This window comes from Dendropsophus ebraccatus, chromosome 12 (genome assembly GCF_027789765.1).
Source record: "Dendropsophus ebraccatus isolate aDenEbr1 chromosome 12, aDenEbr1.pat, whole genome shotgun sequence".
Classification (NCBI taxonomy): domain Eukaryota; kingdom Metazoa; phylum Chordata; class Amphibia; order Anura; family Hylidae; genus Dendropsophus; species Dendropsophus ebraccatus.
Genome location: NC_091465.1, coordinates 52,300,466 through 52,322,085, shown reverse-complemented (window position 1 = coordinate 52,322,085; position 21,620 = coordinate 52,300,466). Strand labels below are relative to the sequence as shown.

At 45.8% G+C, this 21,620-nt stretch overlaps 1 protein-coding gene across 2 annotated transcripts in view; it reads right to left on the bottom strand.

The window, feature by feature from the left end:
- DNAAF3 (dynein axonemal assembly factor 3) overlaps positions 1-10,076 on the bottom strand; it is a 45,469-nt gene extending 35,393 nt beyond the window's left edge. Inside the window, exons 1-4 of one of the 2 annotated variants that reach the window (XM_069947091.1) lie at positions 9,882-10,076; positions 9,613-9,693; positions 5,996-6,135; positions 3,428-3,521 (exon numbers count right to left, since the gene is read on the bottom strand). In XM_069947091.1, the coding sequence (XP_069803192.1) occupies positions 3,428-3,521; positions 5,996-6,135; positions 9,613-9,688 (310 nt within the window). In that variant the 5' untranslated portion in view covers positions 9,689-9,693; positions 9,882-10,076. The other variant, XM_069947090.1, reaches the window with a different exon arrangement.
- Positions 10,077-21,620: the final 11,544 nt, after the last annotated feature.

Below are 21,620 nucleotides of genomic sequence, written 5' to 3'. Positions count from 1 at the left end.
AACGTGTAGGATAGTGTCCCCTGAGTACGAAAATACCCCACATGTGGGCATAATGTGCCATATGGGCACAGGGCAAGTCACCAAAGGGACAGAGCGCCATTTAGAGGCTGGAATGGAGGATGGAGGCCATGTCGCAATTACAAAGCTCCTGTGCTGCTAGGACAGTAGAAACCCCCGACAAGTGACCCCATTCTGGAAACTACACCCCATAAGGAATCTAACAAGGGGTGCAGTGAGCATATGGACCCCACTGGTGACGGGCACTTACGTAGAACATGTGCCGAGAAAATAAAAAATACAATTTTTTTCATTTTCACGTCCCAAATGTGGCCGTCACCAGGGGGCCATATCCCCGCTGCCCCCCTTCTTAGATTCCTTATGGGGTGTAGTTTCCAGAATGGGGTCACTTGTGGGGGGTTTCTACTGTCCTGGCCGCACAGAGGCTTTGTAATTGCATCATGGCATCCTCTAATGGGAATGGCGGCCATACCTACTTAGCTGGAGAAAAGGGACAATTCTAATTTATTTGGGGGTATTAGGCCAATTATTAGTTTATAAGGTTGGAAATGACAGGTGTCCATCAAATTCAACCTGTGTTGATCCAGAGGAAGGCAAAAAAAAAACCCTTGTGAGGCAGACGACTGTAGCCTCATCACAGGGGAAAAATTCCTTCCTGACTCCATAATGGCGATCAGAATAATCCCCGGATCAACGTGACCCCTGAAATAGGAATAAGGGACAGAGTTTAGATAATGTCGAACTCCAATAACGTGTGGTACGCCTTGGAGCGATCCAGTATGCAGAGGCCGGGGTGATCAGGACAGGTGTCACACTGGAAAATGGCGTCCTTCCTGATCCCCCTGTTACACCACACTCTGCACATCTTCTGGGGTCTCCTGTTCTCCAGCGTGGGGGACGTCACCTGGAAAATGTTGCCCTGGTGCGATACGGGGTCCTTCATATCCAGAAGCGCTGGGGCCGCTCCATGGCTGCTAAATATTAGGGCTCTATTACTGCTTCTGATATTTTCGGATCGTGCCGCAAGCTACAGGGCAGCGAGTGACCAGAGGAGGGGGTGCTGGTATAAAAGTTATCCCCGTACAGGTGGTGGTAACCTTTATCCAGCAGTGGGAAGATCAGTTCCCGAACGATCTTCCCACTTGTTCCGAGGATGGGGGGGGGGGGGGGCATCTGGGGGCTGGATTCGAGTGTCCCTTCCTACATACACTCTAAGGGTACGTGCACACTGCGGAATCGCGACAGATAACCCTTCGTGCATTCCGCAGTTGGCACCCACCGGCGGAGTGATGCAGGCCGCCGTCTCCACACGTGTCATAGACTCCATTCTATGCCCGGGCGGATTCCGCTCTCCGTCCAACGTGTTCATTCTTTGGATGGACGACGGATTCCGCCCGTGCATAACATGGAGTCTATGACACGGATGGAGACATGCGCCCGCATCAGTCCGCCGGTGGGTGCCAGCTGCGGAATGCACAAAGGGTTATCCTTCGCCATTCCGCAGTGTGCACGTACCAGAAAATCTGTAAGTGTACCCAGAGGTACGCTCACAGAGTGTGTAGAATTTCACACCATACCGTGATCTCTTATTGGGACGGTACTGGCGGAAAAGACGTGTCTGGGGGGCAGCGTACGCTACGCTACCCCCAGACACGTCACTGGATGATGAGGATGAATGGAGGAAAGAAGGATCCCCCATTCATCCTCACTGGCTGTTTCGGTGTCGGAGGTAATAATAACGTATCCCTCTGACGCCGAAAACACCCTGGGGGCCATCTTTATACGGGAATTAGTATATGGGGTATATAGTGGTGTAGTGTCAAACTTTATTCAATGTAGTGTGGTGTAATGTAGTGTTTTTTACGTGTTTTTTTACAGTAAGTATAAAAAAAAAACCTACGCCAACAAAAGAGTTGCTGATAAATGCCGCACTTATGTGCGGCACTTTTTAGCAGACTGTGGCAGTAGAATATAGAAAAAAAACACCCTACGCCAAAAAGGAGGAGTTGCTGATTAGCAGCGCACTTTCGTGCGATGCTGATCAACACTCAGCGGCAATAGGGTGCGGAAAATAGAAAAAAAAAAATTTGAAAAACAAAAAACAAAACTTTTTCTACATTCTGAACATCCCTGTAGCTGCTGATAAGTGTATTACACATATCAGCCGCTAGAGGGCAGCAGAGCGCAAAATACGGAAGAAGCCGACGCTGGAGCCGAAAATAGCCGAGAGAAGCCGAACGTGACGTCACGGAGGAAGCCGAAGACCCGAACGAAGACGAGGATGCCGCGAACCCGGAAGACGCCGATCAGGAGCCCGGGACAGGTGAGTAATGTACAAATACCTGCTCTGGACCCCTCGGCTACCTAGCTGAGGGGTCCAGGGCAGGTATTTACTATATTGTGGGACTCTGATCGCCGTGCCACCGGCCCGATCGCCGTTCACGGCCGGCCGGCCGTTCACGGCGATCGGGCCGGTGGCACGGTGACCACCATTACTTTTTACAGTAATGGCGGTCGGTGCCGTCCTCGGACAGCACCGACCGCCATTTTTTTCCGGGTCATCGGGTCACCGATGACCCGGAAAGGTTCCGATCGCCGCTATTGGCTGATCTGAATTGATCAGCCTATAGCGGCGATCGTAAGCACGGGGGGTGTTAACCACCCCCCGTGCCGTGAAGCTAAGATGGCCTGCTATAAATATGATTTATAGCAGGCCATCTTCCCCGACCGCTGTGTGTGAACACGCAGCGATCGGGGAAACATCGGGCGTACCCATACGCCCGTTTGCGTTAAAGCCCAGGCAACGGGGGCGTATGGGTACGCCCGATGTCGTTAAGGGGTTAAACAGTCCTTGTTTAATTAAAAAAAAAAAATACATTGTGTGAACTTGACCTAAAAATTTAGAAAAATGGAAAAAAAAAAGGGGGTGCTTGTTTATATTTTTAAAAACTTTTTACCACATTTTTATTGATTTAGCATTTCATAATACATATACATACATTGCAGTTTTTCTATTATAACCTGCATATGTAAAGGCCCTATTACACGGAGAAATTATTGGACAGATATCTTGTAATAGAGACTGCGATCAGCTAATCTTTCAACTTGTTTAAAAATCATTGGCCGGCGTCTGCAGATCGCACAGTGTAATAAGTAATGCACGGCCAATTGCTGGGTAAAGCAAGGGCTGCACCGACACCGCTATCGATGCCCGTGTGATAATCAAGCCGTGTTATAGGCCCAGTGATCAGCAGAAATCCTTACTGTTAAATCTTGAGTATTGCTATAGGTTCCAACAATAACAATTTAATACAGTGCTATACAGCATAAAAGATTAATAGTCACAAATGGCTCAATCATTAAAAATTACAATTTCATGGCAGTGTCCCTTCAAAGTACACATCTTTACCTTGTAAACCCATTTGTTCTGGATTTTCCAAAGCCAAAGTCAAAAATAACATCTGTCGGGCAAGAAGCTCCAGGTCACTCTCTATGATAAAAAACTATAGAAGGGAAGAAGATAAAATATTTATAGAAACCTTTCCAAGGTTGAATATGCTGTCATAAGATTATCAGTCATAAGTAAAACTGCAATTCTACTAGTGAAAGGTACCAATCTTAAAATTAGAAATCAGTGGTGCTGTTCTATTCCTATTTAACTTCTGCATTCATAGTTAGAGTTTATTTTAAAGGAATAACTTCTAAATAGGGGATGTGTATGCAGGGAAACTTTGTAATAATGTAATATACGCAGTCAAGTCATATTAAAGATGTTGTCCAGGGAAAACATAAATGGGTTATGCAGGACTAAATAAAGCACAGCTACTTTCTTGAGAAAAGAGCACCACCCCTTTCCCCAGGGTGTGTGGTATTCCAATTTAGCTTGACGATTGGAGACCAGAGGTGATGTTTCTGGGAGAAAGCAGCTCCTTTAACCCCCTATCCAGTATCAAAAAATTGTATTTACATAAAACTATCAGCCCAAGATATATAACTTCCGAAGAAAGTATTGTCACTAGTACTGTAGTCCCCTCCGTTGTAGTTGAAATTAAAAAAAAATACAAAACATGTATTGTCTACAGCTCCCCAGCTGGATCTTGTCTGAGCTCCAGCCACATACCCAAAGGAAACAAATATGGGTTATTTTCCATATAACGCTGTTCGTGTTATCACCACCTTCCTTTGTTGGTTCCTCATGTTGATAGAGAGCAGACAAGGAGGGAACGCAGCAAGTGCTGCAACCTCGCTAAGTGAAATGTTTGCAGTGAAATGAGATGTTTTGCAACCACTTTGGGATGTGAGGGTATGTGCACACTAAGGAATTCAGACGGAACCTCCGTCACAGAATTCTCAGCTTGCGCCCGCTCGCTCTATGCACGGGTGGATTCTTTCATCCGTCCAAAGAATGCTCAAGTTCATTCTTTGAACGGAGGGCGGAATCCGCCCGTGCATAGAATGGAGTCTATGACACGGGCGCGCGCCCACTGCACTCCTCGAGCGAGCTGAGAATTCCGCAACGGAGGTTTCGTCTTAATTCTTCAGTGTGCACATACCCGGAACTCGTAGTAGTGCTGTGGAAGCAGAATGGACAGGGTGGAAAAAGTGGGTGCTTCTGCCGAATGTTTTTTAATACATTTCCCCCCCCCCCCCCCCCATCAGCATAAAAACCTTAAAGGACAAGTGCCATGAAAAACTTTTTCCCAGTAATTGAAGCATTTTACAAAGTTATATAACTCTGCAATTTGCTTCAATCACCTATCTGCCTCCCTTCCCTGTCTTTTCCCCCTCCACCCCCCACCAGGAAGTGTCCTGACTCACACAGACCTGATTACTGTCGTCACCGTCACCAAGCTCTTCTCTCAGCTCCTTCTCCTGTTACACTAGCCTCCCCCTCCCCTGCCTTGTCAGGTGACAGGCTTGCTCAGCTCCCATTGGCTGAACAACTGCAAGCCATCACTTGTCACATCTCACTTGCTTATCTTCCCTCTGACTGACTCGGGCACATAGGCAGCTCCCCCCTCCCCTCATACCCTCTCTCCTGCTGCCATGGACTCAGTGAAGGAGTCATGTCACTAGAGAAGATAAGCTGAGCAAGCAGAGTCACCTGACAAGGAGGGGGAGGGGGAGGCTGGTGTAACAGGACCCAGAGCAGCCCTCCTGCTGATGACTCATCCTCACAAGAAGGAGCTGCCTGGTGACGGTGACGACAGTAATCAGAGAAGGGAGGCAGATAGGTGATTGAAGCATATTACAGAGTTATATAACTTTGTAATATGCTTCAATTACTGGGAAAAAGGTTTTCATGGCACTTGTCCTTTAATGCTTCACTGCTGATGGGTTCCCTTTTCTGATGTGTCATGTTGTCTACTATATTGACCGGATGGACGTTTGTGTGTCAGATGAGAATCAGAGATCAAAACACCCTGCAACCACTGCTGGAAGAACACAAGCTGATGGTGACAGCGTTATGGTCTGGGGAATGTTTACATGGCCGTCTCTGGGCCCACCTATCCAGATAGAAGGCCCTGTCAACTCGTTTAGATATTAAGCCATCCTTGCAGATTCCATACATGCCAATTATCTTCCTTGTGGCAGATGAGATCTGACATGTCACATGGCTATAAATGTCTGACACTGGTTGGAAAAGCATGACCAAGTAGTACTTTGGCGCCAGATTTCAACCGAATCAAGCATTTGTGGGAACACCTCAATCGTGTACACAGTAGGAACTACTGCAGTTAGCATGACTCCATACCTGTGACAACCTACCAGAATCTTGTGTCACTCCTAGTCTGGCCGCTGTCCATGGTGGTTACTCAGGGTATTAGCTGCTGGTCATAACAATGTCACTCATATGTATATTATTCATTAATTCATCCAGCTTCCTTTCTTCCAATATTATATTTTGTAGAGGGCAGAAGCAACTGAATGTGACAAATAGAGCACACACTGCACAGCATTGTATCGAGGTACTTACGTTGAGCTTTCTCTGGGGCCAGCGACGTGCCTGACAGATGGTTTTGAGAACATGTCTCCCATCACCACATCCTACTAGCAGAATATTCATCTCCGGTATATCATCACTAGTTGATAAATGATGAAGTGTATTCTGAAGACCTACATCGTGGGAAAGAAAAAAAAAAAAAAAAAAAAAGCGCAATGCATTGTATCCTACATGTACAGAGGGCACAGGACACACTAACATTGTTTCCCCCAGAAGTATCTATGACACTAATGTTCCAGTCATGTTGTTTCAGTTAAAGACAATGGCCCAGATTTATCCCAGTATGTAAAACAAAAACTGGTGTAAAGTGCTCATAGCGACCAATCACAGCTCATCTTTCATTTATCCAGAGCTGAATTCTGAGCTGTGATTGGTTGCTATAGGCACTTTACACAAGTTTCTCTTACATACCTTGATAAATCTGAGCCTCTATATCCAGTACACAGTAATACAGTAGGAGCAAAATCTTTTACTTCTGTGTATAACGTACTGTCCTGGTACTGGTTAGTAATACATCTATACAAAGAACTGAGTTTGTTATCTACACCCTCACCTTAATACCTAGCCGACACATTTTAGTCCCTTGCACCAAGACACAGGGTAACTGGGTTGCACAGAAGACTGATCAGATTCATAGTGCATATTCAAGCTGTGCTCACGGTACTCAAAACAACGGCCGTTATTTGATACCTAAAATGACGTCTGCTGTTTTGAGGACCAAACAACAACCGTGGTTTAACATACTGTTGGTATTTTATTTAAATTTAGGTCGAATGATGGCCGCTTTCAAAACCTTTTTGGGTGTGGCCATCATTAAAGGTTTTTTGATAAGATGGTGAAAGGATGGTCAAAAAATAAATCTGTATGAACAGCTTAAAATAACAGCCATTGTTCACTAAATCACTTATTACACTGGGCGACTGAAAAAGCAAACGAGCGCTGTCAGCTCCTCGTTCTCCGCTTGCTGCGGGGTGGCTGTCCGGATGATCGCTAGATAGTCTGGGCAGCCCATAGCAGATATCAGCCGTCTTCTGCCACCACTCCTAATCCACGGAGCAACAGCAGAAGATTGTTGCTATATTAGTCGTTTGTCTTTCAACATGCAAACAACCATTATTCTATGTATTGTGTGAGGGAGTTGCAGTCAGTAAGTGCTGCAAGTACACTTCCTAATACTGTACAACAAACAAATTTACTATAAAGTGGCCAACCCCTTTAAAGGGGTTATCCAGCGCTACAAAAACATGGCCACTTTCCCCCTACTGTTGTCTCCAGATTGGGTGGGGTTTTGAAACTCAGTTCCATTGAAGTAAATGGAGCTTAATTGCAAACTGCACCTGAGACAACAGTAGGGAGAAAAGTGGCCATGTTTTTGTAGCGCTGGATAACCCCTTTAAGCCCTGATTGGGCACCTCAGAAGGTGCACCTCCAAATACCTCAAATTACTTAAAGGATAACTATCATCAGGTTAGACGAGGCTCCCAAATGGGCATGGGGCGCTGAGGGTGAAGGTATGTCTGTTACATGCTGTTTATTCTGAAATCCTCTGCCTGGTAAGCTGTTAGGAGCACTAGGGCTGATGCCCTCCATTGATAGTCATTAGAAGGTGCCGTCCTGCAGAGAGTGTAGCACCCATTAGCCCCACCCCAGTACTCCTAACAATTTACCGGCCAGAAGATTTCAGAATAAACAGCATGTAACGGCACCAAGGATGAAGGTACTAGACATACCTTCATCCTTAGCGCTCTGTTGCTGCCATTGAAAATTGCATTAAAATGAATGCACAACGGCCAGAAATAATTGAAATGTCAATTATTTCAATGGCCGTATAAAAAGTTGTTTGCATTGACTTTAATGCAACACGTCACTATGAAAAAACGGCTGTTTTAATTTAAAATGTAAAACTTTTTATAAAATCTACGTTGTGTGAACATAGCCTTAAAGTGTGTTTGCGAGTACTGGATACAACCCAACTTTAAATAGAATCTAAAGCTCCTATTACACGGGGCGACTGGAGGAGCAAACAAGAGCTGTCAGCACTCGCTTGCTCCTCGCTCGCTGCCGTTGCTATTAGATGCATTGGCAGTGAGCGGGTGGGGGCTGCCCAAGTGATCCCTAGATCGTCAGGGTAGCCTATAGAGGATAGCGGTGGTCTGCTGCCACTGCTCCTACTTCACAGAGCGGCGTCAGCAGATCGCTGCTATCACAGCCGTTTGTCTTGAAAGACAAACGACAGCAACGAACAGCCGACATCGTTCATGTCGGCTGATTGTTTCCCTCTATTACACGGGATGATTACACAACTCCGACTCCACAGCCCTGGCTTAACGTACAGTTTACAGAAGAGAACATGGTGGGCAGCAAGCTAAGCGCCTGCCATGATCTCTGTGTGCCACCAACCGCCCTTTGGCCCACTCACCTCATATCAGCACTAACTTCAAATAGCTGGCACAGAGTGCTTGCTCATGCTGGCTATTTAACTGTACATGTCACAACTGACAGAAGCATTTTCCTCCAGAGCCAATCTATATGCAACAGGGATCAGCTATGTGTATCAGATCCCAGCTGCTAATGACTGCTACCAGCGATCTCGCCAATGGGTCACACCACAGCCGGAGGTCTATACTCACCCTCTCTATTACTGCCAGTGTCTCTCTACTAATCTGGTGTCTGGTCAGACTATTAGCAGAGCACTGATCTATGCAATGCTATAGCAATACTATATAACATTGCATAGATATGAATATGAATTAATTTTTTGAAGTTAAAAGGAACCTGTCACCGGGGACCTGTCACCAGACCCCCCGATGCAGCCCTTATATAACTTACCCTTTCTGAGGAGTCCCGTTTCTGGAGCCGGTCCCTGGACGAAGATATCAGCACCCAAAGCCGTGTGCGCACGCCACTGAGATGGGTAAGATGCCCATAGAGAATGAATGGAGCAGTCATTCTCTATGGGCATCGGACTCATCTCAGTGGCGCTTCAGGCGCTGATATCTTCGTCCCAGGACCGGCTCCAGGAACAGGACTCGTCAGAAAGGGTAAGTATCCGGGGGCTGCATCGGGTGTGGGGAGGCGGGGGGGGGGGGTCGGGCGCGCTCCCCGGTGACAGGTTCCCTTTAAAAAACATCTCATAATAAAAAGTTCTAACAACCCTGCCCCCCTTTCCCATAAAAAAAACCATGAAATATAACTTGGAATCATTGCATGCGTAATTTCCTAAACCATTTACTATGTAACATTCCCAATTCCCAGGGGGTAATAGAAATAACAGGATCTCATGTCCCCGGCTTCAGCGCTGGTGACCGCATACCGGTAATCAGGTCAACGGCCACGTCCTGGTCAGTGGCTGAGGGGGACCATAAAGCAGGGTTTCCCAACATATGGCCATGGGAGTATTAGTTTTGCACAGCTTGAAAAGCCACACGCTGAACAACATCTAAGTTGTTGAATGGGATAAATTACAGGTAATACAGGTATTTTAGAAAGCTGAAAAACTTTATTCGTCTGTTAGAGCAGAAAAAAAAAGTGCATGCAACTATATATATCTCCCTTACAACATGAGACTGCACCATGCATGAGACACTTACACTGCATCTGAAGGTCTAATGCAGGACTGAAGCCCCACAGGGTCGGGTACACCTCTCCACTACCTGCAGCAGCCATGGACACTGAAAAGGAACACAAACACATGACACCCGAGAATAATAGTTCCCAGCCGGACCAGTCCCATCCCGACGCCAGCCGGTACTTACACCCCCAAAGCGGTAACGCTGCATAGACTGGAGGCGACTAAACTACCGCAACTTCTCACAGCCGTTTAAATTAATAAATTAACCCCTCTACCACTAAGGCAAACCTCCGTGTCAGACGAGCGAACGACCAATAGGAAGCTAGAACTGCGTGACGGACGCTAAAGGTGACCAATGAACAGCCTTAGATCGGCGATGGAGCGCGCTAGAGGCCGTCTAGAACGTCTAGCAAGGTTGGTTGTGCTGACAGTGAAGCTTTGCGGTTGCTATGGTGATGGAGGGCTGCAGAATGTTTTGCACCTGTTGTTTCTATAGCGCAGGAGGCGTATGAAGGCCGCTGAGGCTGTGTGTGCCCTGGGTTATTACACTACAGTGATGTCACAACCGGATAATATTATAATATTATACAAGTGAGGAGCTGAACAAGTTATCACTAACAGGGACCTGCTTACAGCTCCCACTGCCTAGACAAATAAGCCTGAATGTGCCACATTAACTCCTTAAAGGGAACCATTTGGTGGTTTAACCTGCACCTATTGCCTAATAATGCTCAATGCAAATCCTAACATATATCTCATGGGTGTCACACTGCCAGCTAACCCCTGAAAACATACTTCTATCATTGCTAGATTACCTGTACTAGGCGTTGGATGGGCTTTTCATCCAAAATAATCACGACTGGTGGAAAATCGTCTGTTATCAGGCTTTTCTGGGGTGTATATATTTTTTTAAATTTTCTTTCATAATTTCAGTACCCTGGTAATTTTTGGGTTGAGGGTACAAACACACACACCATATACGCAGCAGATCTGCAGCATATTTGATGGTGCAGATTTGATGCTGTGTTCAGTTATTTAGATCTAATCTGCTGCATATCTGCTGCGTATCGCAGCAGAAAATACGCTGCGTATACGGTGTGTGTGTGTTTGTACCCTAAAAAAAGGAAACTCTTTAATGACACCCCCATCTTTTTTTTATTATTTGCTTTTCCATTTTTTTATTCACTTTGCCTTCTAAGAGCTATAACTAATTATTCTCTAACAGTAATTTTTCTATGATTATACCATATAATGTAATGTGAAACAATATATATTTCTGTGAGGTGAAATACAAAAGCCATGAACTTTTATTCGGTAGGTCAGCATGATGACAGCAATACCAATTTTCTACAGTCTTTGTTCTGTTTTACTACTTAAGGCTATGTTCACACTATGTAAGTTTCCGGCCGTAGCGCGCTCCGTGAATAAGTGGCCGGAGATTTACGTAGTTTGAGTAGAATGGAAAGTATAGGATCTACGGCTGCACAGTTCACACTACGTAAGAACTTACGACCAGACCGTATGGGGCGCCGTAAAAAATGAACCAGACCATTGTTTCGGGACGGAAATGCTGTAACTTACGCCCGAAGCGTAACATGCGGTCCCGTACGGAGTGGTGATTTCTTCATTTTTACACTTTGATTTGCCGATCCAAAAGGTTCTGTGGGGTGTCCAGGGCTAGCCGAAGATATCCAAGTAAAAGACCGCTGTCAGATCGCTACGTACGCCGCTCGGGAAGCGTACGTAGATTACGGGCGTAAGTTTGCGGACCGTATGTAGCCACTTGCGTAAATCCCGGCCGGAGTTTTACACGTATATGTCCGCCCGCGAAAAATATGCGGCCGGACATATACGTAGTGTGAACATAGCCTTAAGCGGTAATCCAGCGGGGCGGGGGGGCTATTTTGGGATCTGTCCGGGGAGGAGGTGGCTAAGGGAAACAACGTCCACTCACCTCCCTGGATCCAGCGGCGGGTCCCGTGTCGTGGCGCTCCGGTTCCCGGCCGCTTCCTGGTGTCTGATGCGGGCTCGAGACGCCTCTGTCACTGACTGGCTGAGAGGACTTGAGATGTCACGCGCCCGCGTTAGACACCAGGAAGCGGCCAGGGACTGGAGCACCGCGATACGAGACCCGCTGCTGGATCCTGGAAGGTGAGTGGACGTCTTTTCTCTCAGCCACTTCCTCCCTGGCCAGATCCCAAAATAGCCCCCCCCCCGCTGGAATACCCCTTTAAGGCCATCTTCACACGTCGTAAGAGACCGGACGTTCCGTGACGGCCGGTCTCTGAAAAGATCAGTGCAGTACCGGTGGGATGATCTTTCACGCTGTAAAGTTCTGATGCGGGCGAATCTAAGCACGCCCACATCAGAACTCCTTACAGTACACTATGAAGCTTGTGGCGGGATCCGCTCGCTCCATAGTGTGCACTGACAGGGCTTTCTGTGGTTGCTATTCACTGAATAGCGGCTGTAGAAAACTGACATGTCAGTTCTTTGCAGCGCCGTGAGGGATTCCGGACGGAGCCTGTACTATGTGTATACGCTCCGGCCGGGATCCCATAGACTAGTGCTTCTCAATTCCAGTCCTCAGGCCTCACCAACAGATCATGTTTTGAGGATATCCCATACAAAGAACAGGTGTGATGGGCCAGACTGTGCTCTGTAGAGGGGCCCAAGGGGTGTCCTCCTGGTTTTCCCAATCAGCCAATCAGTGTCTGAGGCGGAACCCTGATGCAGCCGCTGATTGGTCAAGCAGTTTCAGCTCAGCCAATCAGCGGTGTCCTGTCTCAGCCGCTGATTGGCTGATCGGAAGAGCCAGAGCTCTGCACACTTCAAACTTAGTGTTTCAGGTTCTGCTGAAGAAAGAACACGTCTATGTTATGAATCCCCCCAGTGTCCCAAAATTGCATAAGACATAAATACTAAATAAGTTCATTACCGGTAGTGGGATGCATGCAGAGATGGCGCAGCGGATCACATGACCTTTCTAGAGCTGTTTTTCCACATTTTGCTGACGTCACGTTTGGGACTGATGACGTGCTGTTTATTCCCTGCACCTGCGCAGTGCGATCAGAGAGAGATAACATTGCACAAACACTCGGAGCTTTACCAATGTCAGACAGCTGCCACATTGCTGTACACAAAGTTCTCCTGCTCATACACAGTAGGGCCACATTCACACAATGTATATTTTCATTAAACGCCTTTGTTGCTGGTTTGCAACATTCGCCGTTATTTAATGACAGCAGCCAATCGCTTTAATTATTATGAAATCCTGGCCGGAGTGTATATACACTCTGGTCCTGATTCCATGCGGTTGCATGGAATTGACATGTCGATTTTGTGCCACCTCTATTCCTTGAGTAGAAAATGACAATGCAGACAATGTAAAGTATGGCTCCGGACGCACTTTACATTGTCTGCTATGGTTAATTGGAATGTGGGCACACCCAAATGTGCCCGCATTCTAATTCCAGGTGATCTTCATCCGGCTGGTACTGCAGGGTGAACTTCCGTGTCACAGAATGGCCGCTGTCTTACAACATGTGAATCTGGCCTAAAGTTATGTTCACACTGAGCAAATGGGGTGGAATTCCCTACTCCGCCGCAGAATCCCGCCTGCTTCAGTGTCAGGCCACCTCTATATGGGGGGGCTTTCACACCTCCGCTCTCCTCTCTTTGAGTGGAGGCGCGCGAGCCCTCCTATAGAGAGGTGGCCTGACACTGAAGCAGCCTGTATAGGCCACATACATTGACATTAAAAGCCTGTATAGGTAACATGGTTGGGAGAGAATGCGCTGCGCATGGACTTCTCCGGGTCCATTGTCCCGATCGGTCTCAGTCACTCAGACCCCGACCAATCAAAACTTTAGATATGTCTCCTTGACATATCAGAAGATGTTTTGTTTTGTTTTTTTGCACATTTAAATCTTCATATTGGAGAATAGACTTTTCTATTACAAAAAATAAAATAAAAATTGCACATATATTCTTGTAATATTTTTCACTTCTGACATACTTAATTATGCAGACAGGGCAGTCTCCTTCTTATTTACTTGTTCTTAGTAGGGAGTAGTTGTGTTGTAGAACTTAATGGACTCTCTAGTGCCACTGCCTTATAATTGGACTAATTGTAAAGAGCTTAATGCTAATTATTCTGGCTGGGAAATAACACTGTAGAACAGTAATAACTTCTGATAAGGCTAATTACTGCCACAGTACGCAGCATCGAGTGTGCTGGGACCAGACTGTACCAGTGTAGGGGGCTGCTGTGACACATTTCCATGGGAACAAAATCCATAGAACTTTCTATGGTCTCAGCAGTTACTTCTATAAGGTATGTATGAAGGTAGGTATAAGGTATGTAAGAAGAAGCTTACAGAACACATATGGCTCAAATTTATGTGTGTAAAACAGAAACTGGTATAAAGAAATACATTATATGTAACTCATTTTCCTGAGATTGGTTTGGTAAAACTTGCAATTCATGTTCCAAACTGCTGACACTGTTAGATGGCTGTTGCAGCGAGGGGATGTATTTCACCTTTCATTTATCTGTCTGAGCTTCCATAATGTAAAAAAAAAATGCTTTTATTCTCCTGCGCAATGAATCACAGGGTTTTCCCAAGACCCAAAGTGCTGAGGGCTGGATGGCCTTCTCCCATTGATGGCCTATCCTCACTGTATAAGTAATTACAGTGCAGTTACTTCCAGTGACCTAAAGGGATGTCTTCTCTCGTTGGAGTCTCTGACTTTCTCTTTTCTTCTCCATCTGGCCCGGCTATTATGAAGAATTCTCCTGGTGACTCCCTGTCTCAGCAGAATCTGCCCCCTCCCCCCCCAAAAAAAACATTTTAGACTATTTTCTTCAGCACCATCCTCAACTCTTTACAAAGACCCCATGTAGAATTTAGGCCCAATTTGGATCCTCAAACACTTTGGCCTCCTCTATACCCTCACAAAGTAGAAAGGCCTCATCTGTGCCCCTAATATAACAGATAACACTCCTTCATGCTTCCATATAGTAGTTAGGCTCCTCTGTGCCCCCACATAGTATGGAGGCTCCCCTTTGTCTATCCATGTAGCAGTTCAGTTAGGCCTTAGTGTGCAGGTAACTCCCTTAGTAGTTAGAATCCCAAAGTAGCTAACTGTGTAAGTAGTAGTGGTGAGCCCACTAGTATGTACTATTGACTAATGCCCCCCCCCCCCCCCCCCCCCAGCTAATGCACCTTAGGTAATTCTCTTGGTAGTTAGAATTATTTAAAAAAACAACACACTTTTAAAATATTTTCTATAGATTCTGACTCTCACAGTGTACCTACAATAAGAATTACAGACCTCTCCATTCTTCATAGGTGAGAAAAATTGCCAGTGTATTAAATACTTATTCTCTCCCTGTAGATTTCTTTATTGGGCCATTTAGGAAGGATGAGAACTGTTTACAGCATGCTGCCCTGTGATTTAATGATGCCAGTAAGTAGGCAATTGTAGTACTGACCAACTGCTCAACCAGGAAGTACAGAAAAGGGATCTGTGGTAACAGACAGGTAAACAATGCTATATGCTTCTGCAACATGTTTTTCACCTGATGTCTGAGAACCCCTTTAATATGACTGACAATGGTTATAGTCAGATAACTACTTTTTGTCCCAGAAACAACCATAACATTACTGCTAGAGATGAGCGAACTGGGTTCGTTCGGTATTTGATTAGCTGGGGCTGCTAAACTTGGATAAAGCTCTAACGTTGTCTGGAAAACATGTATACAGCCAATGACTATATCCATGTTTTCCACATAGCCTTATTGCTTTATCCAAGTTCAGCAGCCACCGCTAATCAAATGCCGAAAGTTCGGATCAACTCGAGCATGCTTGAGGTTCGCTCATCTCTACTGCCCATAAAGATACAGGAGCAAAGAAAAGGAATTTGCTGGAAATAATTTACCTGATCCTAGATAAACTATTACTGTAGCTAATAATCTGATATCTTGTTGAAAGAAAATATATCCTCTTATACCTATCATAATTCATGAATAAATTGTTCTTATTGTTTATATTGTACACAACATTTCATAGTAGTCAAGCAGTTATCAGAGGCAGTGCCCTTACTAGCCTGAAGATGGCACTGTTGATTTTGTCGTACAATTAGTTAATAAATCCTCCATAGAGACTGAGAGCCATAAAGTGAAGGAGATAATAGAAGGAAAAAATGGTCTCAGCAGAGATTTCTTTATGAACATTATCATTCCACCTGCCCTGATTTAATCTGTAATTGCCAGACTGATCCGCTTTACATTTGTGAGCCTTGTCTTCTTTTACTGTTTGCTGCTTATTGTGTTCCCTGTTGATGATGTAATATCTATAGATCATATAAGTGTAATTCATTTCTATGCCAATGCCTTATCTATTTATCTGTCATTAGTGGAAGTACTACTGAGAATTAATTTATGCAATTTGTTTTATTAAAGGGGTATTCCAGCTAATTTTTTCCAAATCAACTGGTGCTTGAAAGTTATGCAGATGTAGAAGCTACCTCTAGTAAAAAAAAAATGATTGGGGCGTGGCTTGCTAATGGAGGAGTGAGGACGTGTCCTGGCTTAGCTCCGTGTCTAACCTCTTCACTGCACCTTACACAGGCTTAACCAGCACCATATTTTACCTCCATGAAATGCACCAAGAGAAAGGGAGATCATCCTGCACCTACCAAGGCATAAACTGGCTCCATTTAGCACTTTTTTGGCAGTCAAGCCAGCTCAGAATCCTGTTCTGTGATTCCTGTGCATGGTGTGTGGATGATGGGTGCATAGTGGATGGATTAGGGGCCCGCTGAGGCTCTGTCAACCAAGGCCCCACAAAAACCTGGAGCCAGCCCTGATAATTGGGATCCAAAATCTTCTATAAAAGTCCCACAAAGATGGACTTTGAGAAGTGCATTACACGCCTGGAGGTGAGCTACAAGAAAGAGGTGGAGGCTATAGGAGGAAAAATAGGGCATAATGGTCATCAAGTACTCAAGCTGGATAAGCAACAAGAGGCCAGTCAAAAATCAAAGTAGAGGAAACAAGGCCAGGTGCTTCGTAATATCTTAGGTAGATGGATGGTGTATGTAGGTGAAATGCTAGTCACCTGGTTGCCCCTTGGGCTTTGTACATATCATCACTTGCTGACCTGGGTTAGGGTATGTTCACACTGAGTAAGTATGGCAGAATTCTGTCAGTTAATGAGAGGGTGCGCTCTCCTTCACAGCTGCTGCTCTCCACTCAAAGAAGTGACATGTCACTTCTTTGAGCAGAGAGCGGTGGCTGCAGAGGAGCGCACGCCCTCTCATTCAAAGACAGCGGGACACTGTGGAATTCCGCCGTTCTTACTCAGTGTGAACATACCCTTACAGTAGACATCCATATTTGGAGCGCGATCAGATGCCAGCTATAATATAAGTGTAGAAGAGCACAAAAAGGCACTGCAAGCTGACTGTACCACTAGAACAGGTTACTCCCAACAGGGGCCTGTGTGTATCATAGATAAAAGAGATAAGTTACTTTTGAGTCAGTGCTGTCCAAAAAGGTGCTCAGAGATGTCTAGTAATAATAAATAAAAAGATTTATTTCATATGGCACAAGAAAATGACGCGTTTCAGGAGTATATACCTCCTTCATCGGATACAGAGTGTACTCTATAGTGATCCCATACAGATGGGGATTTCTTTTCCAACTAATAGTGTGTCACAGAGGTTAAGGCACAAGCACCAGACCTAAAGGAGAAGTCCGGCAAAAATATTAAGTATTGTATTGCCCCCCAAAAGTTATACAAATCACCAATATACACTTATTACGGGAAATGCTTATACAGTGCTTTTTCCCCTGCACTTACTACTGCATCAAGGCTTCACTTCCTGGATAATATGGTGATGTCATGACCCGACTCCCACAGCTGTGCGGGCTGTGACTGCTGGAGAGGATGATGGCAGGGGGACACTGAGGGACACAGGGCACTGGAGGGACACTGAGCATCCCTCTGCCATCATCCTCTCCAGCAGCCACAGCCCGCACAGCTCTGGGAGTCGGGTTGTGACATCACCATTTTATCCAGGAAGTGAAGCCTTGATGCAGTAGTAAGTGCAGGGATAAAAACACTTTATAAGTATTTCCCATAATAGGTGTACATAGGAGTATAACTTTTGGGGGGCAATATAATACTTTAATAAAAATGTTCGCCGGACATCTCCTTTAAAGCCCTTTTATACTGGCCAATCATCGGGCAAATGAGCATTCTTAACAAGTGGCCCGTTTAAAAGTGGCATTAATCAGACGACAAAAAATCCATTAGTTTGGGTTTTTTTTTTGCTCTGTTTTGTGTTTCTGTTCTTCCTGGTTTGGCATTTCCCAGAATGCAATGCTTTCCCTCATGTGATCATCACAGCCCCCACCCATTACAATCAGTAAAATTAGTGCAGCAGCTGCTTCTGTTCGGTCAGAAATGGTGAATCAGTCAGGGGATTGGGTTATCCAGCCAAGCCTCCTGTGAGATCACACCCTGCCCCCTGTCTGCATCATCAGCCTGATCTCAGCAAACACACACAATGTGAGACAGAGGCATGGGAGATTTGTCTACCAAGGGGATAGCAGCAGGAGCAGGAGACAATGTGAATTGGCACAGGCGCCATTTTTATTAACTTCCTGGATTTCTCTCAGCTACCTGTGTGGCAGAACTGTACAGATACAGTAATACATTGTATAGACACATCTATATAACTTTTAATGTACTTTTAATAGAAAACAAGTTTTTCTTATCCCCTTTAAACACTCATCAGACTGGAACAGGATAGCCCTAGCACACCTTGTATATATGATGTTAGGCCCATTTATATAATGTTTTTTGGTTTCTGCTGCTAGTATCTGTTAGGATACTTTTATAATACATAGACAATTACAGACAGGCATTGTCAACAGCAGTGCTAGAACAATAGGGTATAGTATCACTGCTTTATTCACATCCTATTCAGGTTTTATGATTATCAGAAACTCAAACCTATGGCTAGGCATAGGCAGCAGATGTATATATCTGCAACTGACTGCCCTAAAAGAAAATGTATACAATGGCAATGTATACAAACTGGACTAAAAAAAAATACCATTGGCTCTTAAACTGATATATAATATATAATTAATAATAATTAATTTTATTGTAAAAAAGACTAAGGGGGAGATTTATCAAACTGGTGTAAAGTAGAATTGTCTTAGTTACCCCTAGCAACCAATTAGATTCCACTTTTCACTCCTCACAGACTCTTTGAAAAATTAAAAATGGAATCTGATTGGTTGCTAGGGGCAACTAATTGTATACTTTGTAAGAAACTTTTAAGCCCAGAATTGGCACTCTATGACCCTCACATCCCCTGTTCTCATTATCGGCTGGTCTCCCTTCACTTCCAGTCTGATTTGCAGGTGCGCAGCTCCAATACTGACCAGGACTGATGTCACAGAATGAGGTGGGGACAGCTTCTCTGCACTGATGCTGAGTTTAGAAGTGAGGAGCACAGGGAGAATTACCAACTGTTATAACTTCTGATTGTAAGTGGGAGTTTTGAAATTGACATTAGGCTGAACTTCTCCTTTAAGGGGAGAATAAATGAAAACTGGCGAGTTTTTGCAATGTGAATTTTTGCATGTCGCATTGAATCTGCACAGGATAAACAAATCAGACACATGCTGTGTCGAAAATAGGGTGAACTTCACTATATGTGCGTTTGGTTAGCAACACACATTCCTACCAGAAGACAATGCCTATGTGAGGGGAGAGGGGGTTACTACCTGGGAACAGTGGCGTAGCTATAGGGGTCGCATCAGTCGCCATGGCGACCGGGCTCCCCCAGCGCACGGCCCCCCCTTGCCACTTGGCTCTTTAAGCATCCCGAGAAGTTGCGGCCGCGCAGCTTCTCGGGATGCACAGATTGCTTTGATGTTCCGCCTGCACAGTGAGCGGGCTGAACATTAAAGCGAGCAGAATGCAGGAGCAGGACCTGTCAGCGTCCTGCTCCTGCATTCCCTCCCATAGGCTTCCGGCACTTCATACCAGCAGACTATGGGACGCCGGGATGTGACCTCTCCAGCAGGCGTGATGATTTGACATCATCACGCCTGCCGGAGGTCCCGTCCCTGCGTCTCACAAGATGGAGCCAAAAGAGGAGGAGAGCTGCTGCATGCAGCCACACAGCGTGGATTAGGTGAGTAGGATGTTTGTCTTTTTAGGGGCACTTCTGGGGGCATTATTAGATCATGGGGGCACAGCAGGGGATCCTATATACATTCATGGGGGCACCCCTTGGGCCTTATTAGTTTATGGGGGCACATCTGGGGGCATTATTAGTTCATGGGGGCACCTCTGGGGGCATTATTAGTTTATGGGGGCACCTCTGGGGCATTATTAGTTCATGGGGGCACCTCTGGGGGCATTATTAGCTCATGGGGGTACCTCTGGGGGAATTATTAGTTCATGCAGGCACCTCTGGGGGCATTATTAGTTCATGGGGGCACCTCTGGGGGCATTATCAGTTCATGGGGCACCTCTGGGGGCATTATTAGCTCATGGGGGCACCCCTGGGGGCATTATTAGCTCATGGGGGCACCTCTGGGGGCATTATTAGTTCATGGGGGCACCTCTGGGGGCATTATTACTTCATGGGGGAACCTCTCGGGGCATTATTACTTCATGGGGGAACCTCTGGGGGCATTATTACTTCATGGGGGAACCTCTGGGGGCTTTATTAGTTCATGGGGGCACCTCTGGGAGCATTATTAGCTCATGGGGGCACCTCTAGGGGCATTATTAGTTCATGGGGGCCACCTCTGGGGGCATTATTAGCTCATGGGGGCCACCTCTGGGGGCATTATTAGCTCATGGGGACACCTCTGGGGGCATTATTAGCTCATGGGGGCACAGCAGGGGATCCTATATACAGGGGGCATTCCACATTCCTACTCACTTTACTACACATAACACCAAACAGCGCAGTTACTTTGGGAGTCTACAGGAGGGAGAAAGGAAAGGAAGTTGCTAGAGCCTAAATTGTTTGTCTCGCAGGTTCTGAAAAGATGAAACGTATCTGGAAGGAATCATCATGGAGGACTGGACTGGATAGAGAGGAAAAGGGAAAGTGATGCCTCAGATCAAAGAAGACGTATGTCGGTATGACGGTTTTCTTATTTTGTAGAACATTATTTTGGTAGGGGTGCCCCGAGCGAATTTTTTTTTCCAAGGGGTGCCCCGAGGTGGAAAAGGTTGGGAAGCACTGCACTAATCTGTCCTGCTGCGCCCGCTGGCACATGCTGTCATCTGATTGGGCCTCTTACCTAATCAGATGACAGCAAGTAGCAGCGCCCCCTCCTTCAGACATCTGCATTGGCGGCCCAAGCTGTGTCCTATGGCCGTACCTTTACAGCGTTGAGCTCCAGCTTGGGCTGCAATCCACCTCTCCTCAGCGTTGGGTCCCTTCCCCCAGGTCAGATGACATCACTGTACAGCCGGCAAGTAACTTCAGAGAGTACAGCAATGTTGTGATCTGGTGGGGGGGAGCCTCAACCCTGCGGGAACCACTTACACCACTGGGGAGAGGAGAAGTGGACTGCAGGTGACTACTACATTATCTGTACTCAGAGATATCACTGCGTTATCTGTGCTGTTACATAGGACTGCAGGTGACAGCTACTACATTATCTGTACTCAGAGATATCACTGTGTTATCTGTGGTGTTACATAGGACTGCAGGTGACATCTACATTATCTGTACTCAGAGATATCACTGTATTATCTGTAGTGTTACATAGGACTGCAGGTGACAGCTACTACGTTATCTGTACTTAGAGATATCACTGTGTTATCTGTGGTGTTACATAGGACTGCAGGTGACATCTACTACATTATCTGTACTCAGAGATACCACTGTATTATCTGTGGTGTTACATAGGACTGCATGTGACTACTACATTATCTGTACTCAGAGGGACATCACTGTGTTATCTGTGGTGTTACA